The sequence below is a fragment of the Arvicola amphibius genome, chromosome 12, assembly GCF_903992535.2.
Source record: "Arvicola amphibius chromosome 12, mArvAmp1.2, whole genome shotgun sequence".
NCBI lineage: Eukaryota > Metazoa > Chordata > Mammalia > Rodentia > Cricetidae > Arvicola > Arvicola amphibius.
Genome location: NC_052058.2, coordinates 19700568 through 19714640, shown reverse-complemented (window position 1 = coordinate 19714640; position 14073 = coordinate 19700568). Strand labels below are relative to the sequence as shown.

The following is a 14073-nucleotide window of genomic DNA, read 5'->3' as shown; positions in this document are numbered from 1 at the left end:
CTCCTGTAGACTGGGACTGAGAGCCATCCCCACCAATTCTGTTTGCTCAATGCTTCTTTCCGATTCTCCTAGAAGATCCCAAACTCCCAAGGACAGTTTGTGACATGGGCCATCGGTGAACTCCCAGAGGCTGGAGCATTCTGAGTGCACCAAGATCCCTTGCTACCCGAGGACACAAGTGCAGAATTCAGCTTTTATGGCACATGATACCAGGATCACATATAATCCCAGAGTACCTTTACTTGTTCTATAACTTAATAGTATACCTATAAAATAATTACATTATACTTATAGCTTTTCTTCATTTATAAACAAGACAAAATTTAAATACAATTTGAGCCACTTGAAGGTAAACATTATACATACAATAACCCCAGAAGTAGCCTCAGACCACAGCATGCCATATTGCTTTCAAGGGTACACACATGACTAGGATCAAAAAGAGTGATAACGTGTATACTTTGTGGTTTGTTAGCTCAGCTCTTCCTCTACTTGTGTGGGTCCTGTTAATAAAACGATATGGGCTGGTTTTGCAGCTGGGTATGAGACTCTCCTCCTCTCCCCTCCTGTTCTACTTCATCATCCTCCATTAAGGAGACTCAGATGTCCTTCACAGCTTCTGCTCTGGCTCTAGCTTGAGGTTTTCTACTCAAAGTGAAAACTGCAGCTCTGACCTTGGGCGCCCTCTTCTCTTTTTGCCTTCATCCCAGGGGTTCCAGCCCTCTACAATTTCTCCATTCTCGTCTCTCTCTCTCCAGACTTCAGGCTATGCACTCTCATTTCTGAAGTTAATATTCCCTTCAAAACCACAGTGGCTGGGCTTAGGGTTTACTGGGTTGCAGAAGTAAACAAACTAGAAAACGTGCATTCCGACTCAGGCAAGAGAGTACCTGAAACACCCTACCCCACTCACCCCAATCCTTTTCTCTGGGTGGCAAATTAAAGAGCCAGCATCATTACTGAGTGTCCAGAAGCCTGAATCTCAGAGCAGCTAATGGATGGTCTCTCTCACACACGAGGAAACCCACTCTTAGGCAACAGCTTGCACTGAGAATTGGCCAACCACAGGAGGTTGACATATTCTGAGCCTCAGCAATGGCTTCTCCTTCACATTTGTCAGATTCCATACACGTCATTCACAGGGACAGTTGCACAAAGAGATTGAACGTGAGTGTAATGTTGGAGGAAAATAGATTATTTCAATGTTCTCTCATCAAAGGCCACACTACAGAGACTTCCACAGCTCATCACAAAGTCTAAGGGTGACCTCAGGTTTCTTGGTATTCTTAGGAGTCTAGTCTTTGGAAAGGAAGCTATTTTCTGAGCGACAGTTCAACTACATTACTACCCTCTATGTGTACTTTTTATGTCTGCTTGTGTCACAAAGTGTCTCAATCCCATATATCCTTAAATGAATTTTAATAGAAAATATTTTTTGCTTAGTGTTATGGCAGTGAAGACAGTACCGGGTCTCATTTCACGTGTGTGCATCAAGCGTTACCACTTCCCAATGACTCCCCTGTATACACCATCTGTCTTAACCCAGTTTCTACACTATGCTGCAATGCTTTAGTGTCTCGGTGATGTCATACTTGTGTATGTAAATCGTGACGTGTCCCTCCTCCCCGCTCAATCTGATAAAAGGTGTGTGGCAGTGAATTGCTGACCCGGCAGTATTTCTCAATAAAATACCTTTTTTACAGCTCACTCCCTGTGCTACTGTCTATTCAAGAATGGTGCTGCAAAGCCAGAGTCCAAACATGTGAGTCGATACAGGAATAGGTCGATAATACTTTTAACAGCTTTTTACACAATAGATCAATTATAGAACTGACGTTAACACAGAGACCTTTTGCGTGGGGACAGGCTAATGGCAGAGGGACGAGCATGTGCACCAGAGTTCATCTTGAGTCCACAGACGGGGACTAGAAGGAGCAAGAAAAATGGTGGTGGTGTCTAGAGGTGCAGAGGGCCTGGCCTGCTGAGCACAGTTCCGAGGGAAGTCATTTCCTGATCCACTAAGCTTGCCTTGTCCTTGTGGGTATCAGGTTTGTTTGGAGACCCCTTGAGGGTGAGCTTGTGGATATCGACTTCACAGCAACCTCAGAGCCCGGAAGCTCCCAGATCAGAAGAATGAATGCCCACACCACAGAGGTCTGGTGGCCATCGGAAGTGGAAGTTTGCGACAGAGTAGTGGTGTTCTTCACCAAGGGAGGGTCGAGCTGGAGTGTAGGATGTGGCCAGGGAAAGGCTGGCTTTTCCACATGGTGGAAACGTCAAACCCCGATTGACAGTGCATCGCCTAAAAAGTCCGGTCTAGTTTCTGAGAGTGTTTTCCAACATCTTCTGTGCCCGATCCACAGCCTGGATTTGGAGACACGAGTATAGCCCGGGGTGGATCTGGGACATATCGACTTGCGGTCCACATTTGTGACAAGGGCACTGTTAGCCCTAAGAGATGCATTTGCTGCTGATAGGGACACCGGGCATAGTGTGAGTGAGCTCGACAGAAGTGGCGGTGGCGCGACCCAGGGGGCAAGGGCACTCAGGGTTGAGCTGCATCTTGCCCTGGTGACTTCACTGCTTGTCAGAGTCACTCAGGTTCACGGACATACACCGGCAATGCTTCACCTTCTGGATTTTCTTGATTCGGAAAGGTGGGTCAAGCCCGGGGCATTCGAGCTCCACGATGACAGAGGTGACGCGCTGGGGCTTGCAGAAGGCACAGGATTGGAAGGAGTCCTCCTCCTTCTTCACGTGCCGCGGGATGTAGAAGGAGTTGCACTGGCCATAGCAGAAGCGGTTGAGGATGGTGCGGCTGCGGCAGCCCTCCTCACTCACGGTCTGCCGCAGCGGCTGCGTCTTGCACCAGTCGCTCTTAAGGTACTTGCGCTCGGTGACCACGAGGGCCTCCTGACTGGAGGCCAGCACCTCTTTGATCTGGTGATGCCATCTCTCCGAGTTGTTGCTGCTGCCGTCTTTGTATGGTGAGGGGATGGCGCCCGCAGGCCGGTTCTTCCGGGCTTCAGCAACCTTTACCAGCACAGCCACGAGGAGCAAGGTCAGCGAGAGCTTCCAGAACATCCTGCCAAGAGAAAACAGCTGGTTGACAAGGGTTATCTAGAGACCATCCATCTTTTCTCTTAGTGTTTATGGTTGGATACCCAGAGACATCGAAGTCTGACATGATTAAACAGTACCATGGGAGGCAGCTGTGACTATCGTACACAGTGCCCAACAGCAAGCATGGAACAGCACTATTAGGAGAAGGCCATGCTGTGGTTTGAATGGGAGGCAACCTTCACAGCTCACGTTGTTTGAGCACTTAGGTCACAGCTGGTGAGACCTCGCTTGTGGAAGTGAGTCACTGAAGGACAAGGACAGCCGGTGCTACTTCCTGTCTGCTCTCTCCTTCCTCACTGCTGAAGAACCCTGCTTATGTTCCTGATACCATACCTTCCCTGTAGAGGCAGGCCCTATCCCTTTTTACACTGTAGGGCAAAACAAATCCCTCCTCCCTTAACAGATGGCTAAGTCGGGTATTTTTGTTGCAGCAACAAGAAAAATATCAGTGATACAGTAGTAAGTTGAATGATTTCAGAAAAATTAAAGCCAGTGGTGTTGATGTGGCCCACAGCCAAGGCGCGTTAGTAGCAATAACAGCACCCAGCATTGACTCTACGGGTGTGCACAGTGTGGGTTATTGCTGGCTTAACTGCTTGACATTTGAGCCTCTTCCCAGCTCATTTGAGTCTTGAAACAGTTTTAGACTCTACCTTCTGTCGATCTCCTACTTTACAGGGAAGTCAACTGAGGCCCTCGGAAGTTGAGTCCTTTGGTCCCAGAATGCATTCTTCAAATTCTAAGCTCATTCGGTCATTTACTATAATTTATTGGTTCTTAAGCTATAGCAGGTTTTCTTTTTCCTTTTATATGTAAATGTAACTAGTAATCAGAGTTTCATTAAGTAGGTATGACTGCTTTTCCAATTTCATGGATGAGGAAATAGGCAGGAAAAAAACCTATGCAACTTGCCAAAATCACAAAGCCTATATATGAAATAATTGAATCTAGGCATCCCAGCTCTGTACTCTAGGCTTCCATGAATGCAACTATCTCTCCTTATCAAGTTATGTTAAAATGCCTGTGCTAAATTCCTGTGTGTACCACTGTTACTAATCCATGACTAAGTGACAAGTGGCTTTGTACATCATCCCAGAGATGATTCCTTCTGTCATCAAATTTTCTGGGGAATGGATCCTCGCATAAACACCATCAGAAGCTTTGTCAATACCAGTATTTTCCTCTTACAGTTGTGTGGCCAAATATCCCCCAGGTTCCAGTGCCCCAGAGTTTGCATATGGAGGATCCTTTAAGAGGTAAAACCTGCTAGGAAGCCTTTAAGTCACTGTGGATATACCCTTGAGAGTGTGTGGGACCAGTGCTGCTTCTTCTCCTTTTTTTCCTTTCTCCTTCTTCTTCTCCCCCTCTCTCTAATATTTTTACACCCTAACTGCAGTTTCCCCTCCTTCCTCTCTTCCCAGTCCTCCCTCCCCTCTGTATCCCCCATCCCATCCACTCTTCCTCTGTTTCTATTCAGAAAAGGGCAGGTCTCCCATGGATATCGACAAAATATGACATATCAAGTTGTAGTAAGACTAAGCACCTGGCCTTGTATTAAGGCTGGGCAAGGCAGCCCAGTATGAGGAATGGGCTCCAAAAATCCAGCAAAAGTCAAAGACAGCCCCTTCTATCACTGTTAGGAGTCCCCAAGAAGACAAAGCTACACAATTGTCAGATATATGCAAAGGGGCTAGGTTGGTTGCGTGCAGGCTCCAGACGAGCATCTGAACCCCAGAGGACCCCTAGCCAGATCAGAGGCCATGCCCATACATAGCCAGAACTTCAGTCCTAAACTTGTGCATCAACACCCTGTGGACCAGAGTCCATCCAGGACACCAGAAGTCCACCCCCACACCAACATGGACAGAGACCCTCTCTCTACTCAACCACAGGCCATGAGATCCAGAAGACCAGAGAGGAAACAGAAACGAAGGAGGAAAACACCCACCCAACAAAAACAAATCCAGAAACGGGCACCTAGACCTACAATCACTCCAAATCCAGATGCCTAAACGTAAGTATAAACACACAAACAACAACAGCCAGGGCAGTGTGTCCCAACCAGAACCCAGCCATCCCACTACAACAAGCCACCTTCTCTCTTCTGTTTCTGGGCTGCAATGGAGTGAGCAGCATTCTCTGCCACAGACTCAACCCTCTGTGGATCTGGCACTTCTCATGGGTCCGTGTATGAACTGAAACCTTTTAAACTATGGGCTTTCATCTTTTTCAGTTATCTCATGTGTTTTTGTTTCAATAAAGAAAACCTGACTAACACGGAGACCCATGGCCACAGGGGATGTGAATAGGATGAAGAACGCGCACCTATTGTGCTAGGTCATTTGAAGTCTGGGACAGATGAGTCTAGAATGAGTCTGGAAAGGATGAGCTGAGGAGAAGGCTCAGTAAGGAAGGTGCTTCCCGTGAAAGCATGAAGACCGAAGGCTAGGTTCCCCAGACATCCTGTGAAGAAAAGCCTGGCAATCCACAAAGAATTTGTCCTGGTGGTGGCGTTACCAGAAACACTGACTAATGTTAGAGAATGCAGGTGACATTGACAAACAGAAAGAAACATTGAAGAACTGAGAGGGGGGAGGGATTTGCTATTTTCCAGTTATAAAAACATTTGTACAGCACAATTATTAAACTTCTAAGTCCAAGCTTCTTTTAAGGGCTCTTCTCACGCCTCTTTGGTTCCACACATGACGTGTCATTTGAAAACGGCCACACGTCCAGCAGACCCATGGCAAGAGTTGAGACTCGGATCCGCTCAGCTTATTGTATGAGTGATTTGCGATCTCAATGGCCTTTTAAAAGGAGAGTCTTTTGGTTCTACTTTAATAATTTCCAAAATTATTAACATTCTAAGTAAACGAAAACCAAAAGTTTTCAAGTCTCAGCCAGGAAAGATTTATGGCCAGCCTAGTCCTCCTCTGCTAGCTCCAACAACAGCTTATGGTGGACTCTTGGTAGGCTCAAACTACACGCTCTCTCCTTCAACAGCTTCTTACTGTTGTCAGGGAGAAGAGAGCTGAAACATGCTCAGATCAATCTGGGGCAGAAACTCTTCGTGTGAACAATATTCGATGTGGTGATTAGTAACAGGCACTCTTTGAACACTTTAAAAGGGCATGCAAACATCTGGCATCCATCCCTGGAAGCTGTGTCTCCCAAGAACTAAGGAAGTAGAGCGAACTTCCAATTTTGAGGAAAGGCAAAGATACTGATGAAATCTACCCAGCTGGGGCCAAGTCTGGCTCTCCTCTCCATCCCGGCTCCCCGCCCCCTGCCATATACCTCATTTCTCGCTCACATGTAGCAAAAAGAAGCTGGCAAAGAACCTGGCATCTCAGTACCAGAACAGGTAAGCCAGTTGCCTACCCTATTGTCTACAGTGACGACTAGGAGTTATCCTTATTACTTTAGGGACAGTTGAGCCAGCCGCTGCTAGTGACAACTACTCTGCCGGCCCTGGCGACCTGTAAGGGTCACAGTCAGAGAGAAGGTGCACATCTCTATCCTCAGGGTATCATCCCACACATGTCAGGGTGCCAACCAGGACCTACATTTAGCACTTCAGGGCTACCTGGACCCCTTTTCTACTCAGAGAGATGGCTGGCATACAACCACATCTTGGGAATGCTGCTGTGACCGCCAGTAATGACAGCGTGCGATACTTCCTTGAATTCTCACATCTTGCGTTTGGCTTGTATCAGAAGAAACTCATAAATAACTCCTGTTGGTTTTATTAACCATCCTTCTGGCCTGACAATGTTGTCAATTTGCAAAGTGTGCCAGGACTATAAATGCTAATGGCCTGAGCAGACTAGGTTGGCCAAAGTAGATTGTATAAAAGGAGAGCTGGTTGTGGAAGTATTTCCCCTAAGTGAACGCCCTTGGGCCTGACCTTTGAAGTCAGAGCAGCCTACCACCTAGGCAGCCAAAGAATAACAAGTCCCTTCTATCAGTTCTTCAGAGAAAGGTACAGCAGTGCCCAGTCACCAGGGGCATGAGGATAGATGACAAAGATGCAGTAACACTGGGGACCTCATCCTCAGAGTGACCTTGCTGGAGCTTAGACATCAGGGCAAGACTGAGGGGAGCTGTGTAGGTATCGAGAATAGAAGTGGGGGAACATTTCCCACATCCTAAGAATTCCAGAACACCAGGGAAGGATGAAGGAAAGCATCTGAGATAGACTTCTCCTCTACCCAACGAGATAGACCCTAACCAAGCAAAACAATTGAAACACAAACCCCCAGCCATGTTAATCACCAGGGACTGTTGTTTATAGGTTTCCTACAGCCACAGCCTCACCAACCAAAGGTACTTTATCTGTAATTTTGAGTCTTTTACCGGGAAGGTAATATTTAGTTCCTTGTCTAACTCTCTAGAGACACATTCGGATTTCCTTGGCTCTCTAAGATCACCCTTTGCTTGGGGTTGCTTGTTGCTGAAACAGCTAATCTCCCCCTCGCAACTATAAACTGAGGCAAACTATGACCCCTGGGGCCAAACCAAACCTGATGCTCAATTCTGTAAATAAGCTTGTGTTGGAATGTGTCCACACCCGCTCATTTATCTTTGACTTTGGCTGCATTTGTACTGTAAGGACAGAATGAGTAGGGGAGCCAGTGACCATGATGCCCACAAAGTCAAAGAATATTCATTATGTGGCCTCTTACAGAAAAGCTTAGCCAACATCTGCCTCAAACCCCACCTATCCAATTTAGTTGTTGCCTTCTTCGTGTTAGGTTTTTTGGCCACACAAAGTGACTTTCTTTCAAAATTTCTAACTGTTCACTGTTTCATGGAGTGAGATAGAAAATACAATAAATTCTATGAGCTAATCACCAAGATGAAAACAATCTTGACATTTCTCATCTTTATTGTATCGTCACAATTTTAAAAAAATATGAATATATATATAGAGAGACAACCTACAGTTCCCTCCTGTAGCTCCTTCTGAATGTCCTCACGGAGATGCCAGCATCCTGCACTCTGTACACATTGTACCATTCACTGCTTATGTTTAAGGTTATGATTTATGCATGAGTGTTTTTTGAGAGGGTGTCATAATTCTTCATGTAAATAACATCACCCTCAACTTTCCATTTCGGAATTGCATGCTTGAGATTCTACACCTGTGGGTACTTGCAGACATCTGTTCGCCCCTCTGCTGACTATTAAAATGAATCCTATCCATTCATCTTAGTAAGAGACTGCAGGGCACTTCTGCTTGTCCTCTGTAGCCAACAGCGTTACACCGGACACTTCTAATATCTGTTTATTTATGTCTGCCGGTTTCAGATTTTTACAGGAGACATGGGGCAAATGCTGGGTCACAGGCTACGCTCAGCTTGAACTGGAATAGCTTCCACAGGTTGCTTTCCAAGTGCTGATGCCAGCATTCTTTCCCCGGGGTAAAATGTAGGTTCCTGTTGCTGCACATACTTGCAAACACTTGGTGTGACCACACATAACTTTTGCCTATCTGAAAAAGAAACATGAAAAGACATCTTATTATTAATTTGCATGTCTCTGATTATAAGGTCGCATCAAGTTCAAATGCAGAGGTGCTCTGACTACAAAGGAGTAGTTGCCATTCACTTGAAGCCAGAGAAGTTGAAATATTGTGAGAGGCAAACTCAGAAGTCCTAACTATAAATCTCTGAAGTGTCCTGAAAGGACTCAGAAGCGGCTTGCAGTTTCAAAGCAAAAATATTAAGGCATTCCACATGATACAGGAGTTTGAAATCCAATCAGATTAATTTACTTTTCCAAGTCATATTGTCTGGGCAGAAGTGACCATCTGTTCATCCTAGGGACAATTCTATTTCATCTGAAAAAAAATTATATCATGTTTTCAAGAAGATTTTTCAACCAATGAAACTGTGATTTTTGGTTAGGTGTTTTGATTTATGGATAGCAAAGGTATTAGAGTAATCAAAGTTCTTAGTCTTAGGAAAGTACTGGGATACATTCAGGATAGGCAATCCAATCCCAAGGCAATATGGCAGCAGGCTGTAATCTTCCGTAAGGGAATGGATGAGGGAGCTCTGTGGCGCTGGGACGTATATGGACAGGAATGGCTTCTGTTTAGGACCCATGCATCAGAATGGGAAGATAGGGGCCTTGAGATACCAGTATAGGACCCAGCAAGGCCCACTGCTGACTTCTTCCAGATTTCCTTAGATAAAATTGTGTTATCACCCACTAGACCATGTTACTGTAAGGAGGAGAGTGGGCTGTCATCAAGTCCCTATCCAAGAAGTCCCCACGAGTTTTGCTTGAAAGGAAGAGTACTGCCTTCCATGAAGGGTTTTGTAGCCAGTGCCATTGTTCTCCCAGCCATCAGAAAAGTTACTCCTTTTCAGATAAGGAGTTGAAGCTAATGCCCGAGAGGCTGGCCATAGCACACCGACTACATTCGGCAGAGTCTTTCCCACCCTGCCAGGATAGTACTGTGTTCCCAGATCACTTTTCCCTGGGCACATAGGAGAGATTTTTTTTCCAGTGTAGCCATCCATAAAAGTCAGAGAGCCCTGCTCAAGATACTTTGAGCCAAGCACTGCTTTCCTGCTCACTCTTACTTCCAGCTGCTTGATTTTGCTACATCACAGTTTTTAGGAATGACAGTAACTCATGGTTACATTTGATAAAGCCAAACTCCATCTGCATCTACTTTCTCTAGGCATTTCTCTGTTTTTTTTTTTCCATTTCTCTCTATCCTTTCCTCAACAGACTGAAGTTCCTCCGTAAGGACTTATTTTCATAATCTCATCGTATTCTTCATCCATGATTTTGACTTCAGTCATTAGCCCTCTGCTCATGACTCTTAGATACTATGCCCAACTGCCCACCAAACATTCCCCATGTTTTCTCCAGTCCTAGGTTCCATACGTCCTGTGGATCTTCTACCATTTCCCATGCGTCTGCTGCTCTCCTGATGGTTCAGATCTCAGGAACCAACTCAGCATTTTCCTTTACACCAGAAGCTGAGACTGTCATTTGCTACTTCATGTACAGCCCTATTTGTCCTCACTAGAAGAACCACATTCAGGCATTGGATTCTAAGTTCACCATGGACCTAACACATACCATGTTGTGGAAAGTTGGTCCAAGCCAATGAATTTGCCTCATCTCCTTTCAATTAATTGGTTTTGACATGGGTAGTGGTGTACTTCTGGAATTTTTTCTCCTGATGTAAATAGACCTGCCAGGAGAAATTACTAGTGCTGATTTTTTTTGTAATGCAAGGATTTGAGCCTGCCCTAGTATTAACTGTCAACTTGATCCAACATAGACTCAGTTGAAAAGATCCTAATTGACTAATATTTATCAGGTTGGCTTGTGGGCATGTCTATGAGGCATTGTCTTGATGGTTAATTGGTATAAGAGGGTACATTCCCTGTGTATAGACATGGTCTGGGACTAAATGTCAAACCCTTTCTTCCCCTTTGTTGCTTTGGTACAGTTACTTGTCACAGCAGCAGAACAATGTCCCAGGCTGTGGAATCCCTGTCAAGGGTGTGCGTGGAAGACAGTATCAGACTTTTATGTTATATAACCCAACAGTAGTATTTCTGGTTTGATGGAGGAGGGTCATCTGTCTATGTGTTACTTTTATTGGTTAATAAAGAAACTGCCATGGCCCTTTAATAGGACAGAAAATTAGGTATGTGGAGTAGGCAGAACAGAATGCTGGGAAGAAGGGAAGTGAGGCAGTCACCATGATTCTTCCACTGGAGATGGATGTAGGCTAGAATCTTTCCTGGGAAGCCACCACCTCGTGGTGCTACACAGATCATTAGAAATGGGTTAATCAAGATGTGAGTTAGCCAGTAAAAGGCTAGAGCTAATGGGCCAAGCAGTGTTTAAAGGAATATAGTTTCCATGTAATTATTTTGGGTAAAGCTAGCCGGCGGTTGGGAACCGGGTGGCGGGAAGCAGCCCGGAGCTCCATCACTACACTGGTTGTATTGGTAGGCTCATGAATCCAGCCTGGTTTGGTTACTACCTGCTGGCTTCTGTGCTTGATAATTCTAAGATCAAACTTCAATCTTTAAACCACATCGGCTTGCTTGAGATGTGAACCCATCTTCTCACACATGAAATCCATTGGCAACACTCTCCCACATTTCACCTCTAACTATCTTTTTGATCCAGGTTCTTGTCCCCTGACCTTGGACATAGTCTCCTCACTGGCCTCCCTGCTTCCTATTCTCAGACTGATCTCCCAGACGCCTATCAGAACAAAAAATCTAACACTTTGAAAGTTTCCCATCGCAAATTCAACTGCTTCAGCAGCTGGCAAAGTCCTTCAGAGACCTTTGTCCCTTTTGTTTGCATCCCACAGCATCTCTTCCCCATCTGCTTTATATGTGAAACTTATAAAACTGCATGTTCAACCCTATGCAGGAGAGCTTTCAACTTCTAAACATCTCTAAAGCTATTTCTCTTTTCTATTTTTATGCCTGACGTATTTCCTAGAATCACTGGGTGTTAGTTGAATATTATTTCCATTGTGAAATCATTCATGTCTCTTAAATCATCTTTGTTTCCAGTATTCTTCATTTACTTTTTTATAATTGCTTAGTTACAGCCAACAGACCCAGCATAGTCTCTATATGAACATTTTCTCTCCTATTTGAAAGAAAATAATGGGAAGACAAGAGTATTTAATCTTTGTTTCCACAGTCATTTATGGTGGCTATAGAGACTGGTTTGAAACATTTATGTCTGATGAAAGACTGACTGAGTGGATGGCCTTTACCTCTATTTTATCAATGCAGTTTGTTTATTGGTTTTGTAGGCAGGGTCTCATGTACCTCACTCAGACTAGCCTCAGGTACCGCCACTGTGCCGTTCAGTTTAGCCCAACACTTCTGATCCTCTTGCCTTCCAAGTACAAGGATTACAGGCATGTGGACCACACCCAGGGAGATGTGGCTTTTTAACATTATATAAAAACCTTAAGCAGGAGATGGAGGTTGGGTTGAGTTTTCGGTAGAAATGATACTTGTTATACAGTCTTCTGTAGGTACGTCAGAACAAATCTGGCCCCCAAACCTAGAACAAACACTTGAAAATCCAACAAGCAGTTGCCCAGGTTTCAGTTCTCATTGTTTCGCAGCTTCCTCTTTCCTTCCATTTTAGACTACAGTCCTTTCCTCCTTGTTCCTTAGACCTCTGACCTCACGTTCTCGGCAATCTCTCCTCTAGGGGTTACGCAGCTCTGCTTGATACCCCATCTCTGAACGGGCACATGGTCAGTCCCTCCAGGTGCTCAGGATGGTGTCTATTCACAGCGAGGTAAAGAGCAATCATTCTGCAAACCCTCAAGCTCCACTTGTTGGTTTTTTCCCCTAATAGATTGGATAGCAAACATGCCTAGTTTGAAACAAGCAGGTTCTGCTTCCTGCCCACTTGAGCGTTCCCTTCTGTCTGCTGACACCCGAAATGGATGGCTCCCATCCTGCCCCACTCTTATTGCTTGGTCTCCTTTTACTTTCAAGAAATAAGCAGCATGCATTCACTAAGCACTCACAACAAAATCATCTCCTCACATGAGGTGCCTCTGGTCACTGAAATGTATATAATTCTAGGTTTAATAACTAAGTTCATAGCATATTTAAGTTAGTTGATCAACTACTGTTGTTCACTAAAATGATTAATCAACAGGAACATTTAATATTTGAAGCTTTATCGCCACTGAACAAAAGGCAAAACTTACATGTTTACTTTCTTTCACTGAAAAGAATGACAGAATTAAAAGTGAAAGACTTACAAGTATAAAACCTACCAGGAAAGCTAGAGTGAAATATGAATTTAAAGAGAAAAAGATTATATAACATTTTCTTTAAAGGAATATTTTACATGTACTGCAAAAATCATGTAATAATACACATGAAATACCTACAGTATTTAGAGATCTCTGAAGATGTTAAGAAGAAGGATTTTAGTCACAACATTCAATTTGAGATATTCTTTAAATGACACTGCAAATTTTAGATGTCATCTAAAAAGCCACAGGTTTTATTTAGAAGTAATGATGTTAGGGCCATACAATAATGCACACAGACATCAATTATTCCATTTCATAGTATGAATAGTACCATAATAGTGCTGGGCAAGAACAATAAGTCAACCTCCATTTCTTTGGTTCATAAAAATTTTATATCCACGTATAAACGTTAGGAACAAGCTCAAGCTCCGTTCTTCTCTGATTCATTCACTCACGTCTCTCAAATTCTGCAACCTCTCCTGACATTTTTTTTCAAAATACTTAGTTGGCTAATGGGTCTGAAGAGAACTGGAAAACCCTGTATTAAGTAATCTAATTGAAACAAGAAGTCTGGTTTGGTTGGTGTTACTTCTTGGGCACTCTGCCTCCTTCCAGTTAGCTGCTATTGACAACTGATGCTGAATTCAGACAAATTGGAGGGCAAATCCAAGGCTCTGGACCAAAGAAAACAAACATAATCAGAGACAACCAGAAGACTTGAAACATGCCAGTGGAGATGGAGCTATGGAAAAACTGAAGAAAAAAAAGTGTTGAAAACACATTAAAAGTGAATAGCAAGAGTAAAATCACTCTCTGCTTCCGTGTCCTCAATAGGTGGCACCTTTGCTAGAGCTGCACACATCAGCTGACCCACTTGTTCATCCTCCATGCTCTGGGAACCTCCACAAGCATTGACACATGAAGGGAATTAATAGCATCCTAGATCAAGAAAGTGGTTATGGTGATCTTGGAAATAGGAGATGATGTGATTGGGTTTTTGAAGGGGCCGTGAAATCAGAACTGCTGGCCTGAATCAAAAGCCCAGGGGGAGAGAAAGGAAGGGGAAATTTTAGAAAGTTGTGTTTTAATAGACCCGAGAATAAAAAAGGAAAGAAAATCTAGGTGGTTTGCACCAATTAATTGGATGCCGTGGGGGTGGAGCT

The 14073-nt window shown here is 44.2% G+C and overlaps 1 protein-coding gene across 3 annotated transcripts in view; it reads right to left on the bottom strand.

Moving 5' to 3' along the window:
- Positions 1-623: 623 nt before the first annotated feature.
- The window catches only part of Grem2 (gremlin 2, DAN family BMP antagonist), a 93797-nt gene continuing 80347 nt past the window's right edge, over positions 624-14073 (bottom strand). For all 3 annotated transcript variants that reach the window (XM_038349985.1, XM_038349983.1, XM_038349984.1), the window contains exon 2: positions 624-3085. In XM_038349985.1, the coding sequence (XP_038205913.1) occupies positions 2578-3084 (507 nt within the window). In that variant the 5' untranslated portion in view covers position 3085 and the 3' untranslated portion in view covers positions 624-2577. The remainder of the gene's footprint in view (positions 3086-14073) is intronic.